The 14387-nt window shown below is 51.5% G+C and overlaps 1 protein-coding gene across 1 annotated transcript in view; it reads right to left on the reverse strand.

The window, feature by feature from the left end:
- Window positions 1-6329: 6329 nt before the first annotated feature.
- Window positions 6330-14387, reverse strand: part of Jph2 (junctophilin 2) — a 66782-nt gene continuing 58724 nt past the window's right edge. The window contains exons 3-6 of the mRNA XM_029474390.1: window positions 11689-11807; window positions 9390-10129; window positions 8662-8756; window positions 6330-7981 (exon numbers count right to left, since the gene is read on the reverse strand). Coding sequence (XP_029330250.1) covers window positions 8676-8756; window positions 9390-10129; window positions 11689-11807 — 940 coding nt within the window. The 3' untranslated portion in view covers window positions 6330-7981; window positions 8662-8675. The remainder of the gene's footprint in view (window positions 7982-8661; window positions 8757-9389; window positions 10130-11688; window positions 11808-14387) is intronic.

The following is a 14387-nucleotide window of genomic DNA, read 5'->3' on the forward strand; positions in this document are numbered from 1 at the left end:
CTGAGGCCCTGGATACCGGGCTTCACTTTGTGAATTTGGGGACACTCAGTTCCTTTCATTATAGTGCGAAGCTAACAACAATGTCGGTTGTTTCCAGCCAGTGGCTCACTAAGCAAAAGGCAACAGGCTTGGATCAGGACTGACTCCGTGCGGGATGTGAGTCACCCAGTCCCTCTCCTGGGAAGATCCCACAAGCAAAGAATGCCACACCCCTCCCCCAAGCCTCCCACTGTTCACCTAGGTGATCCACAGATCCTGACTGGAGTGTGTGACAGGGAAGCCACTAATGTGTCAGGTGTGAACACTGAACAACAAGGCCACCTTCCCACATCTCCAGCACGACAGTTAGCCATAGCCATCTCTCCGACGTGTCTTCCAAACTTCGCCCTCACATTTTTCCTGCGTTCTTTGATGCTAGTCCACAAAATGTCTGTATAACTGTGCCTATAAACTCACTGATCACAAATGTAGTTGTTAATTCAAGTGCCTCAGGATTGGGCAGGTAAATTCGAGCAGGGTGGCACACAAGAGGGCTTAATGGAGAGTGTGGCTAAGTGGAGACACTGCTCCGCCAAAAAAAGTATTACATTCAATGTACTATGAAACATCTGCTAGCCACACACAAAAAGGAAAACCCCAAGCAGCTGCTAGCATCTCATCTAAGTGACCTCCACTGAAGACTCGGTGAAAGGTGGGTTTTGAAGGCAGGTGCACAGACCTGCCTTTGAATCTTGAGTATTTTATTTTGTATTTTATTTTATATTTTATTTTATTTTATTTTATTTTATTTTATTTTATTTTATTTTATTTTATGTGTATTGGTGTTTTGTCTGTATGTATGTCTGTGTGAGGGTGTCAAATCCCCTGGAACTGGAGTTGCAGACTGTTGTAAGCTGTTATGTGGGTGCTGGGAATTGAACCTGGGTCCTCTGGAAGCACAAATCTTACGTTCTTATCTGCATAACACACCATTGCCTCAAATCTCAGAACTGAGTGAGGTAAGGAACATAAAGAATAAAGCAGGCAGTAATGACGATGATTTTATTTTGAAATCAGCATCTTCTAGAGCAAGTCTGTTTTCATGTGTGGAGCAGTTGTGCCTCCTGGTGGTAAAAATTAAGAACTGCACCTTAAATAATCCTGACACTAAATTGCACTCTACCGGTAAAGCAATGCATTCGAATCCAGTTCTGAGATAAACAAAAGTGAGTTACACAATTGAGCTTCATGCTTAGGCTCCATGTCCAAGACCTCTCACTGCAAGTACAGCCATCCTGAAGTGGCTCTGGCGATAGTTTAATACCACTTGGTGTGCAGTAACCCTTACAAAGCACTCAGTCTCCCAAGACAAATCTACCTAGGCCCAGCACCTTCACTGGCTCTGAGCACCTCTGGGCCTGCACTGGGTATCCTAATGGGTACCTGGTTGGTTGGTTGGTTGGTTGGTTTGGTTTGGTTTGGTTTGGGGGGGTTTAGTTGTTTGTTTGTTTGTCTGTTTGTTCTTTTCACTGATCAGCATTAGGAAGGGGCTACCCAGGCCTGGAGCCTGTAACCAAAAATAAAAAGGAGTAGATCTTGCAGACTCCAGAAATGTCACAGGAGTAAAATGTACCGTTGAATTGTAGGAGGTGCCACCCAGATTGCTCTTTTAAGCAGAAAGGTATGGCTGCGGGTTCGTCACCAGGAATAAAACCTGCATCCCTGCAGTCAGACCAACAAAGGCTGACTTGACCACAGGTCTCCCTTCCCAGAGAGGGGGTGCTTGAGGTCACGGGGGGGGGGGTGAAGGGAGGATGGCAATGCTTTCTTTACCTCTCTTTGCCTCTGGCCACTTGTCCATGCACCTGTGCCTGCTGTGGCTGTCGGCAGAGTTCACTTCCCACAGGAAGAGAAGGAACCTGCACATAGGCCTGCCAGGGAGCTGGTGGCCCCTTCCAGGAGACGAAGAGCCAGAGGCCAGACCAGGCTGCAGACACTTAGGCCCCTGGAAAAGCCCACCCACCCTTCCCCGTCCTTACGCTCTCCTCACAAGATCCTAGACTCTTGTTTTCTCTTGCACACTGATGTTTGCTATAGTACTATCCACAATTGCTACCTCATGGAAACATGTGAAGTCATAGAGTGTGAAGGAAAACAGACACAATTGTAGACCATGCTAAGTGAATTAATCCAACTTTGGAAAAACAAATAACATGCTTTCTCTCATTTGTGAGTCCTAATTTTTTTAAACTAAATTTATTCTTTGACAACTTTTGTGTGTGTGTGTGTGTGTGTATGTGAGTGTGTAAGTGTCTGTTCACGTGAGTGTGTATGTGTGAGTATGTGTGTGTGTATATGTATGCATGAGTATGTGCAAGTATGAGTGTGTGTGTGTATGAGTATATATTAATATGTGTGAATGGGTGTGAATGTGTGTCTGTGCATATGAGTGTGTAAATGTGTGTGAGTGGGCCAATGCATGTGTCATCACCACCCCTGACCAGATGTGTGATTTCCCATCCTCCCCCCGAAACTCACTCACCCCCCCCCCCCCCCACTTCCCAGCCAATCCCTCTCTGCTCTACTACCACCTCCTCCCAGGCAACCATCGCACTGACTCTGTCACCGCAGCCTGGTGTTGCCATCTGGAGTCCTTCACATCACTGTCCCTGCCATGTACGTTTCTGCTTCTCTCACCTCCTACAGTGGCTTTCAGAGGGGATTCTGTTGTCTCTCGTCACTCCTCACTATTGTGGAACAGATCCCCTAGTGGTGGGCAGAGCTGTTTGTTTTCTGATTTCCCCTAGTGATGGACAGAGCTGTTTGTTTTCTGATTTCCCCTAGTGGTGGGCAGAGCTATTTGTTTTCTGATTTGCCTGTTGACAGTCACATGTGTTTCTGGCTTTTGGCAGCGATGCCCAGAGCCCCTGTGAACATTCTTGTTCATGTCTTCTTGGACATATGTTTCCATTTATTTTGGGTAAATACGTGGGAGTGAGAATCCTGGATCATAGGGTGGGTATGTGTTTTAACTTCAGCAGAAGCTGCCAAACTGTATTCCCGGGCAGGCAGACAATCTGGCCAACTGATTTCAACAACCCATCTCATCAGCCAGAACGAGCCACCAACTGCCTTCCTTCTCAGAGACTGCACAACTAGTCTCTGGGCTTCTGGAGACTGGAGTGGCTTCAAGAGGTAGGCAGGGGCTGGCCAGAAGCAGAGGATGAGATATGAAGAGATACCCAAGTGGCTTGCCTCTCTGCATCTCGGTACCCCCTGCAGACCTTGCAGGGCCTGAATGCAGAGAGAGTCTGAGATGTCTCAAATGTCTACAAGAAAGCTGAAGGGAAGATCAGGACAGGGAATGAGGTGAGATTATCAGGAACTGCTGTGGAAGCCAAGGAAAAGACCCTCCCCACTCCTGAAGGCCGTGCCATGGAGGTGTAGTTGGGCTGCCACGGACTTCCTATAACTTTTCTGATGGCTAACTCCCTGGAGCCAGAGTGAGTTTTCTTTTGGCCACACCTCTGTCCCAAGGCTCTCCCTGTCTGTATTCCCTGCCCTTCATCTACAGCCAGTGAAGATTCAGTGTCAACCACAGTTTCTTGATCCAAGTTTTAGAAAACTGTCTTTAATGCAAACGGATTGTACAGGCCACTCTCTCTAAAAGACTCGTCAGTTGGGTCCACAAGCATCCAATGGGCAACTAGAGGCAGGAGGAAAACGTGGCTTTGTCACACAGGAGGTGTTGCATGGCTCCTAGAGTACTTGCCTAACATGCACAACCCGCCCCTATCCCCCAGCACTGCAAAAATGAGGTGTGGTGGTACCCTCTTGTAAATACGGCACAGTGGAGGAGAAGCTAGAGGTTCAACATCGTTGTTGTCTACAAAAACCTGCCTAAGATACAAGAAGTCCCCACTAAAAGCAGAACAAGGAGATGAATTATAGTTAAAGGTGCTTGCCACAAAACCTGATGACCCGGGTCCAGTCCCTAGGCCCCATAGCATGCATCACACACACACACACACACACACACACACACACACACACACACCATCCTGTCTAGAAGCCATCTACCCCCCCAGCTGCCTGTTCTCCAGCCATGGCACTGACTCCTTGTCCAGTGAGGCTGAATGTTTAAGCGAGATGAATACAGGCTCTTGTTTTGGCTTTACCTGCCCCTGCATCCGTGGTGCCTGGACCACTCACCCCATCTTTCCAAGCCTTAGTTGTCTCATCTTTAAAACCAAGGCAGTGGGGTTCTTGCGTGGTTCTCTTGTGCTCATGCATGGCTGGTATTATTAGAAGTGTTTACTACATACACATCTGCACACTGGCCCTTGCTGCCGCAAAGAAGGAAGTTGTCACGGGGGCAGAATCGGGAGCTGAAGCAGCAACCTGACTGTGTGTAGATCTGTGAGCTGAGCTGCGCTGCTTACTCTTCTGCCCCAGGAAAGGGAGAGGAGGGCTAGCAAGGACCAGCTCCTCCAAGCAGTGGAGCAAGCAGGCAGAGAGGAGAGAGGAGGGGTACCCGCATCCACAGACACAGTCAGCAAGCATCCTTCAGTGTGCTTTCAAGGTCTGTCGGCATGTTACCATTCAGGTGCTGGTTTTTATTATACAGGCTCAAGGTAGGTTTCCATATCCACCTGCCAAGCTTGGTGCCTCCAAAGATCATCACTGGGCTGGTGTCTCTCAACACAGCCAGGTTCCCTGTGGTTCCCTCTGGGATGCTGAAGCTGCTTGCTATATATCCCAAATGTGCCTTTATACTCCCGGGTCCCTTCTTCTCTGCTGCAAGGCAGCGGTCAATTATCACAGCTCTTAACAGTGTCCATTATTCCCCACCTTATAAAATACCTCAAATGACTCCAGAGCCACACAGATCAGGAACCAAGACTGAAAGACATCTTCCAGGCTGTGTTCTATATCTAAGACACCAGGGCTCGCCCATCTGGCCAGCCTTACCTGACTCAGTCTCCAGGATTCCAGCAAGATCCTTTCAGTCCTCCAGTGTCCCAGAAACCCCAGCCAGTATGCAGACCACATGGCCATTGGCCGGGTATCCATTCCCTTTCCCTCTTTATCAAAGGCTTTGCAGGTTAAGCAAATTCTGCCCTCATTCCCATTGGCACTGACCCTCCTGAGGTGCCCTGCAGCCAACCCTCCTCCTGGGAATCATGAGGGTATAGAGTTTCCACGTCCTCTTCTCCATCCAGAATACATATGTGGTTCAAAGCAGCTCTCCTGTGAGGAGCTATTCTCCATGGTGAAGGGAACAAAGAGAACTGAAGGCACCCACGGGTGTACACAGCCAGTCAAGTCAGCAGCAGTGCCGGGCAGCCAGAACACTTGATAGCGTATAGTGCAGCTCAGGTGGTGACAGGCTCAGTCCTCTTGAGGTCTCCCTGGCTACTAGCTGTGAGGGAACCTTAATGGACATTGCTTGTTCCCAGCCAAGCTAGAGAACCTTCTTCCTCAAAGAACCTGCTGTGGGCAGCCAGGGTAAGCCCGCCTCGTCCCCACCCCCCACCCCAGGTCTCTGAGGAGGCCTTGGTGCTTCCAATCAGACAGCCTGCAGCTGCTTAGTGGATGCTCAAGCCATCTCTATGCCTTTGGGGCTCCTGGAGTCTCTACATCAAGATGCAAGAGGGCATTATCATACATAACACTGTGCAAGCGAGCCAGGAGATATAAATATTTCTCAGCAGCTTTCTGTAGCTGTATGTGATGTGTGTGCGCGCACATTTACCTTGTGGGTCACACAGATGCCAGGGGTTGGCATCAAGATGTCTACCTCAGTTGCCTCTCCATCACATTTTTTTGAGACAGAGTCCCTCATTCAACGTGGAATATACCGTTTCCGCTAAGCTAACTGGCCAGCAACCCCAGGAGATGGCGTTACGGGTGCACATCACCACGTTCCACTTTTGTGTAGATTCCGTTGCTCCAGACTCAGGTCTTCATGCTTGTATAGCACCTTACCCACGGAGCCAACCCTCCAGGCCCTTCCAGTCCTTAGTGTAACCCTAATGGTAGCCCCAGGAGGCAGGCAGGTTGCCCCCATTTTATAGATGGGGCACTATAAATGGAGGCTCCAGACATAAGGGGTCTAAGCCAGGGCTGGAGTCCAGAGAGCCTCAAAGAGCAGACTCTTAGCTGCTGCCATAGGCTGACCAGAGCAGCTTCTGGAAAAAGACTACAAGAGATGTGTGCATGGTCCTGGAGCATCTTTTGAAAGAGAATGTGAAGTAGTAGGACTGGCCATCTCCCAGCCTCTCCTCGTGTCCTTCACCCAGCTGCCCTCATCCCTCATCCGGGATCCACAAGCAGACACCACAGCGCAGTTGAACCTGTGAGCAGATGCGAATTTATTTTGGCACAGACTTGGCGTCCTGAACCCTTTCCCCCCACCCCAAACAGCTCTGATAGCTCTGACAGTCACAGGCTTGTCCTCAGGGCTGGACTGCACCCAGAGTAGAGCAATGACCTCAGAACCAAGGCCTAGGGCCTGTCACTCCCGAAGAACCTCCGCCCACCCCCTCATTCCCTGGAATCCAGGGAAACCCAACCAGAGGCAAAGTCCTGCCTACACCGGCAGGTACAGGAACATCCGCAGGCTCCTCTCAGTAAAAAAGCGATTCCAACCAAGCCACCAAGCCCTGGCAGTGCTGAGAGCAGCCAGTGTGACTCTAGAGGAGTGGGTGCCCATGGATTTAGAAGAAAAGGAAGCTGAACCCCAATATCCAGTTCAAGGCTCCCCTGGGAGGGTGCCTGGCTTCCATGCCCAAGCCTGAGAGGTCAGAGGATCAGCAGCTTCCTCCAGCTCAGCTTGGATGCCATCGCCTCCTCTTCCCTAAACTTGGAGGAACCTGGAAACTCTTTTCTTCCATCCTCCTGGGAATGGGGACCCACTCCTGGGCTGCCATGCTACACCCAGCAAGCCCGAGGGCCCAGACACGCAGTGTGGTGCAAACTTCTTTAGGTGAGGTGCATGCGGGTAAACTTTTTGCCAAGCACGACTCATTGCTGCACGGGCGGGCTGCACCCAGCTAGAGCCCAGGTTTGCTCCCCTGCATAATGCATGTCTCCAGCCTCTGCCAGAGAGTATGCACCAGGGATTCAGCTCTTGACTTCTGTGCCATGCTCCCCTGATCCCACAGTGGCTTCGATGGGGAACAGGGATGAGTCAGTTCTTAGGACATCACAGTAGCTGTAACTCTCGGGCCCAGAGCTCCTACACAATGCCCAGGGAACATCCATGACCCTAAATGAACTCCAGCCTCAGGCTCAGAGACACTCAAAATCAGGAGCCATCACCAACATGCCTCGTCTTCTTAGCACCCCATCCCAGACCCCTGTAGGTGGCTTCCCAGCCAAAGGCTCAGATGCTCAGGTTCCCCTCCACCCCCTGCACCCCTCCCCCACTGGTCCTAGGGGATACCAACTGGACTAGTTGGAGGATGCGGAGCATTGCATGCTGGTATATCCAGCTGGGCTTCTCTGTTTCCTATGCTGCCCTCCAGAACTCTAAGGACCCTGAACAGCATGGGCTGGGGTTGACTGCACTACCCAAGGGACTTGTGAACCCCTCATCCTCCTGGGTGGCCTCAAGCCATCAGCCGGAGGACTAGATTGTGGGCGGGGTAGGGGGAAGAGGGAGAGATCTGTATTAATATCTTGCTTTCCTGATATCTCTCAAAACACACAAAAGCCCAGGGAAGGGTGGCAGGGTGAGGTGGGACAGGGCTGAGAACAGGTGCAGGAGCAAACGGGGCTCGGGGGACCAGGGCTATTCCCTCAGGGCATCCTTTGTACCTCGGGGGTACATTCTCTTCCTCTGGCATCCCGGCACCCAGCATGGGCTCTTGGGAGGCCTCCTTAAATGTTCATGGCGTGGATGTGAGCAAGGCTTTAGGTCCGAAGTCCCATCCTCCTGGGACACCTGCTTGGCACTGCAGAAAGACAGGTCCTGCCATCCTCAGCGGAACTCCTGGCGCTGGATGGAGACAACACCAGTCATCAGAAGACATCCAAGGCTGAGCCACAAGAAGGGCAGGGGTCAAGCCTCTGCTCTGCCTCCCTCCTGTTCCCTGCTGGCCCTCCCATCCTGTCCCTTCCCAGCTGTCTTCTTGGGTACTTGGATTCTTTGGACCCTCAAAGTCCTAAGTGCCTGAAGAAAAGCCCCTCAGGTGTCCAGTAACTTGGAGAACCCCCCAGAGCTCAGCATCAGACCTTGTGAGGCTAACGCTGCCAGAGACAGAACAAGGACTTCCCCACTCCTGGGCCTGCCTAGAAACTGCTATGCCACACTAAGCCAGGATCAAAGCAGGAGGTCTCTTGAGGAACCTCCTCAGGAGGCAAGATGCGGTGTGGCCAAGTTCCAGACTCAAGTTGTAAGGTTTGTCCCAGCAGCAGGAACATCCTCACACCAGTGAGGGCTACTGTCCTTTAGCCTGAGCCCAAATTCTACCCTAGAAGGAAACAGAGCCAACTAAGGGCATGTGGAGGGACAGGAAACTGAAGGTGGTGGAGGTTCAATGGGAGAGATAGGGTTGAGTATTTGGGATGCAAGGAGTATCGTGCCTGTACACTAGGGGGGTGGGCTTTACCTAGCAGCCCAGTACCAAGTACCAAGACCCACCACCCTGGTTTCCAGGCTGCATCCTCTGGCCATACCTGGTAGATGAGGGTCAAGTCAGGAGGTGAACAAATAGGATAGCCAGGCCGATGTTCAGCAAGATCACCATACAGATGAGGACGGTGTTGGGTACCTGAAGGCATGGAGAAAGTCTGCCTGAGTCCCCAGGACCTCTAGACACCCCCAGACCCCCAACAAGATTACAAAGCTGGGCAAAGAAGCCAGGGCTTATGGAAGTTTCTTCCTAAAAACATCCCTGGTTTGTCCACAGTTGGACCCTGCACCCAGGAGTGCAGAAAGAATTCTTGAAACTAATTAACCCAATCTTCCACATCAAAGCCGGAGTGGAGTCTGGAACTCCATCACTCACTTTAAACGCTAGCTTTTGCTCTTTGCTGCTGAGTTTGGTTCCTGGACCCCATTAGAGGCTGGGGGCTCAAGCTCTGTTGGAATCTTCCTCCACTCCATCCCACCCCCACCCCCCCAAACCTCCCGAACGGAGAGGTGGCTGGTGAGCTAGCCTATGCCACCGATTCCGCAGGTGCAGTCTACAGCTCAGGCTCGCACTTGCCGCGGCTCCTCTGCCTTGTCACCTGTGCGCAAACCCTCTGAGAGTCAGGCCACACTCAATGTTCCACTGTCCTGGAGTTGGCCCTTGTCCTGTTCTGCCTCCAGTCCCACAAGTTACCCCCAACTTCATGTGTGCACACAATCCCCATCCGGAGCTGCCAGGACCCCAAAGGCTCGCCTCTGCCCGCAGCCTCACCTCCTCCACCTCCACCTCGACCTCCTTCGCCTGCGCCACTTCCTTACGGCCCTTCTTCTTGGCACCCGCCTTGCTCAGTCCTCGGGCCTCTGTCTTGCGCGCCTTGGCCTTGGGCTCTGCTTTGGGGACGATGGGCTTGGGCTCCAGAGTGGCTTGCTTGACAGGCACCGGGCTTCGCGGCGCAGGGGGCTCCTCCTCCGGGACTATGGCGGAGACGGGGGACGGGGGCGCCGAGTCGGATCGCCGGACCTCGGGCTCGGGCTCAGGCTCGGGCTCCTGCTCATCCTCCAAGGGCGGAGGCTCCGGTGGCCCGGTGCGCACGGCGTAGCTATGGTAGCCGCGGTACATTGCTACCTCGGGCTCCTGCGAGGGCGCGGGCGGTGGCTGCAGCGCCTCGATGGCCATGTGCTCCGAGGCGGGGCGCGCGGGGCTGCGACGACCGGCGCCATCCGACGGCGTGGCGGGCCGGCTGCCCTCTCCGCCGGGCTCCCCGTTCCAGGAGCCCGGACTCAGCAGGCCGTCCTTTGACGCTCCGGGCCGGGGCCTCTTGGGTTGCGGGGGCGTCCCGGCCGGAGACGGGGGTCCGCCCTCGGGCTGCGGGGTCTCGCGCTCATGCAGCTGCGGGCTTTCCCGGGGCCGCTCTGGGAGGCCGGTGCCGGGACCCCGCTCTGGGGGCTCCAGCAGGCTCTCAGAGTTCTCCAGGATCTCCTGGAGCAGCCGACGCTTCTGATACTCCGGACCTGCAGGGGACAACAGAGAGGTAGGCTTCGAACCCACAGCCTGCCTGGGCCGTCCTGGGCCAGCAGGGTAGCCTCTATGAGCTACGTTCGTTTACTCAGCTGTCACTCACTGCACAGAGGATCAGACTGGTAGAGCAGACAGTTTTAATAACTCTGTAAGGTAGGTGAGATTGTGAATCCTGTTGCACAGAGGAAAAGGAGACCCAGGGAGGTAAAATAATCACACAGCAAAAAGCTGAGATGATGTGCGTAGCTGGTCTCTTTCCATCCTTATGTAAGAAAAAAATGGGCTTAATCACACTATTGGAAGGTGAGGGTTTTTGTTTTGTTTTGGGTTTTGGGGGTTTTGTTTATTTTTGCAAAAGTCACTACTTGGTCATCCAAGGAAGGCTAGCGTCGTGCGTCCTGTGACCAGCAGGGGGCACACTGTGACCAGAAGACTCACCTGCTGCATCACAGATGGGCCACTTGGATAATGAGCTGCAGCCAGAATGGTGTTTCCAGAGCACTTAGCATGTGGCTCACTTAAAATTCCTCGGACACCAATCTCTACACTCAGTAGCCAGCTCAGCTCTGTCAAGCACAGTCTGTGTCGCAGCCCCTAGTGTCTTTGCTCAATTCACCCCCCTGCTGCCTGTTGTACCATCTAGCTTCCTGGATGCCACGCTATTCCATTCCTGTGCCTTTAAATCTGCAGCCCCCTCTTCTTGATCCATCTGCCCAAGCACCCAGCACCTGCTGTGCAGTAGTTCTCAGAGGGTCGTTCCAGATGCTCTATCACATGCCCCGTACCTCACCGGGTGTGTCATTCACGGGTTCCATTGGGACCCATTGAACCAGAAAATCAAGAATGGGCCCAGTCAGGATCAAGTCAAATCCACAGACCTGACCTGGCCCCAGGGTCCCAGTCTGACCAGTCAGCCCAACATTCATCCCCTGTGTGAGATGCAGTCGTCAAGAGACATGGCCACTGCAAGCTAACTGTAGCTGTTACATGCTCATAGTTCATGCCCCCAAAGCGGGCACTATTCTTGACCCCATGTCACAACCTTACACAACATCCCAAAGCTGGGGAGTAGCAGGTAGGGATTTAAACATGTGAGTCCGTGCTACCCAGTGCAAAGCTGCCTGTGTGACTCCTGATGCTGGGTCCCAGCTATATGTCATAAGAGCCCAGCACTATGCCTGACACATAGGCAGGGCCTGATGAATTCTCCTCAAACTTTTGAAAGTTGCAGAGAGCCCTTTGACCTTCTCATGCACCAGAGACCTGCCCCTCATCGCAGCATCACCAGCTCCCCCTCCCATCTGCCTTACCCAGAGTAGAGTTAAAAGACAAACTGGGGTAGGTTCTGCTTATCGCTGGGAACCTCAGCTGTATCACCGGTCTTGCAAAGAGGCAGAAATGTGTGCCCCCTAATATCTCATCTCCTGTTTACACCCCACCCACAGGTTCCAAAAACGCACAGGCATTCAGAGTTCCACGTGAGCATCTCCACCTTGCAGCAAATAAAGCTAATGGGTCTGGCCCTGCCCATCCCATCCTTGCCTGGCCCTACCTGGCTGGTAGAAATCTGGAGCCAGCTCCTTGGCCAATGTACGGGCGATGTTGGACTCCTGGTTGGCAGCCAGGGCAGCCTGTTCTGCTGCCTCGGCCTTGGCTTTGGCATGGCTTGTCCTAGGGAGACAATATAGTGGGAGATTTAGAATCAAGCCCTCTGCCCATCCTCCCTGAGACACAGCGAGTCACCCTGGACAGAGATTCTCACTTGGGACGTCAATGAGTATTACAGCCCTCTGTCCCAGACTATTGGGCATTCTCTAGCACAGTTGTCCAGTCTCTGGGAATGCACAGACTACATTCCTCCAGCCTCCCTTTCAGCTTGGTATGATCAGATGGGCTGCATCCTTCCCAGTGCATTCTGGGAAGACCTGAAGCATTTTATTTCTGGGCCTGATCAATAAAGCCCTTTTGCCGGTTGCGTTTTAATACAGATAATGTTGTCACACCAGCACAGTGTGTTTAGCCTCTTTCATTGCATAGCTTCTCTCTCCATCTTTGGCCAATCAATGAAGCCTGTGGACTCCTTTTCCAGACAATGTTTTATTTATTTTGAGGCAGGGTCTCATTATATAGCCCTGAGAGGCTTGGAGTTTGTTTTGTAAGCCAGGCTGACCTTGAACCCCCAGAGATCTGTCTGCCTCTGCCTCTCAAGTGCTGGAAGCAAAGTCATGCACACCATCACATCTGACAGAGCATTTTTTTTAAAATCACACAAAATAAGAGACAGGCATGATGGCTCAGCAGGTAAAAGCGCTTGCCGAGCGAGCCTGAAGGCTAGAGTTGAACCTTGTGAACCCGAGAAAAGGTGGAAAGCGAAAGTCGGTGCCACAAGATTGTCCTGTGGCCTCCATGCAAACAAACACAAACACACACCATAAACACACATCAAAAATAAAATCAATAAGGTTTCAAGATGCACGAAGTGTATAGAGCTGTGAAGAGCTGCAGTTGAATTGACACTTAAGAAAATATTTCAAAGAACAAATCCATGTGGCTGGAGTGATGGCTCGGGGGCTAAAAGCATATAAAGGATTCTTCTAGGGGACCCACGTACAGTCCCTAGCACTCACACCCCAGGCACACAACCAATTGTAACTCTGGCTTCAGGATATCCAACAGCCTCTTTGGATTATTTGGGCACCCGCATTCACATGCATGTACCCACACACAATGAATGAATCTTAAAAAATAAACAAAAGATCAAATTCATAATATAGCATATATCCTTTTTGGTTTGCTTATTTTCTTGGTTTTTTTTTTTTAGAGGGGGGCTTTCTGTGTAGCCCTGGCTGTCCTGGAACTCTCTATAAACCAGGCCGACCTCAAACTCAGAGATCTGCCTGTCTCTGCCTCCTGAGTGTTGGCATTAAAGGCACATATGTCCTTTTCCACCAACATTAAAAATATCTATCAGGGGGTTGGAGAGATGCCCCAGCAGTTAAGAGCCCTGGCTGCTTTTCCAGAGATCCTGAGTTCCATGCCCAGCAACCACATGGTGGCTCACAACCATCTGTAATGGGATCTGATGCCCTTTTCTACCATGCAGGCTTGCATGTAGATAGAGCACTCATATAAATAAATAAATAAATAAATAAATAAATAAATAAATAAATAAATAAATAATAAATAAATATCTTTTAAAAATATATCTATCAGGTATACTGACCATCACAATTCAGAAGTTTAAATGAGTGTTACTGGATATGGTAGCTCAAATCTATAATCCTACCACTCGTGACATGAAACCCTGTGATATCTACTGGAGACAGAGTCACAGATATGGCAAGTATCCCTATGGCCTGCTGCCTAGTCCCAGAATGGAAGAAAATGCTGAGCTTCAGTTCACACACGCACATGGACACTTTGTGTACCCCACCCGGTCCCTTAGCGGAACAAATACACTTGACCTAGCTGCTGTGAGTACCCATGATCCCATGCTAACCCAGAGAAGTGCGGCCAGCAGTGCTGCTGTGTTCAAAGTGAAAGCGCCATGTCCACAGACTCCAACAGAGGCCGGCTCACACCAGAGAGCCTCCACCAAACTGGATCATGCCAGCCCACTCCCTCTGTGACCTCCACAACCCCAAGGTACAGTGCCCCTCCTGCCCCCACAGTCCCCTGTGCTCAGACCAAACATGTTTGCAGCTGAGACCAGCCCTTGCTCAGCCCTTTCCTTTCCTGTGTATCTGCTACTGACTTCTCCCTCTCTGAGGACATTCTCTTAACTTGGGGGTCACTACTACATGCCATGTTTCTAGGGGCATGGACCTACTAAAGACTATCCACAGAACCCTTGTTGACCCGCAAGTTAAGAAATGCAGTAGAGGAGCTGGAGAGGTGGCTCAGCAGATAAGAACATTGGTGCTGGGTATTGAACCCAGATCAAAATCCTCATGGCAGCTCACAGCAACCATCTGTAACTTCAGTCTTGGGGTGCCCTCTACTGGCCTCTGTGGGGACTGCACGCACATACATTCAGGCAAAACACCCATACACGTAAAAATAACTAATAAAAATATTTTATTAACAGAAATTCAGTAGCTGGGCAGTGGTGGCGCACACCTTTAATCCCAGAACTTGGCAGACAGAGGCAGGCAGATCTCTGAGTTTGAGGCCAGCCTGGTTTACAGAGGGAGTTCCAGGTCAGCCAGGGCTACAGAGAAACCCTGTCTCGAAAAACCAAACCAAAAAAAA

Source organism: Mus caroli, chromosome 2, assembly GCF_900094665.2.
Source record: "Mus caroli chromosome 2, CAROLI_EIJ_v1.1, whole genome shotgun sequence".
In the NCBI taxonomy this organism is placed as follows: domain Eukaryota; kingdom Metazoa; phylum Chordata; class Mammalia; order Rodentia; family Muridae; genus Mus; species Mus caroli.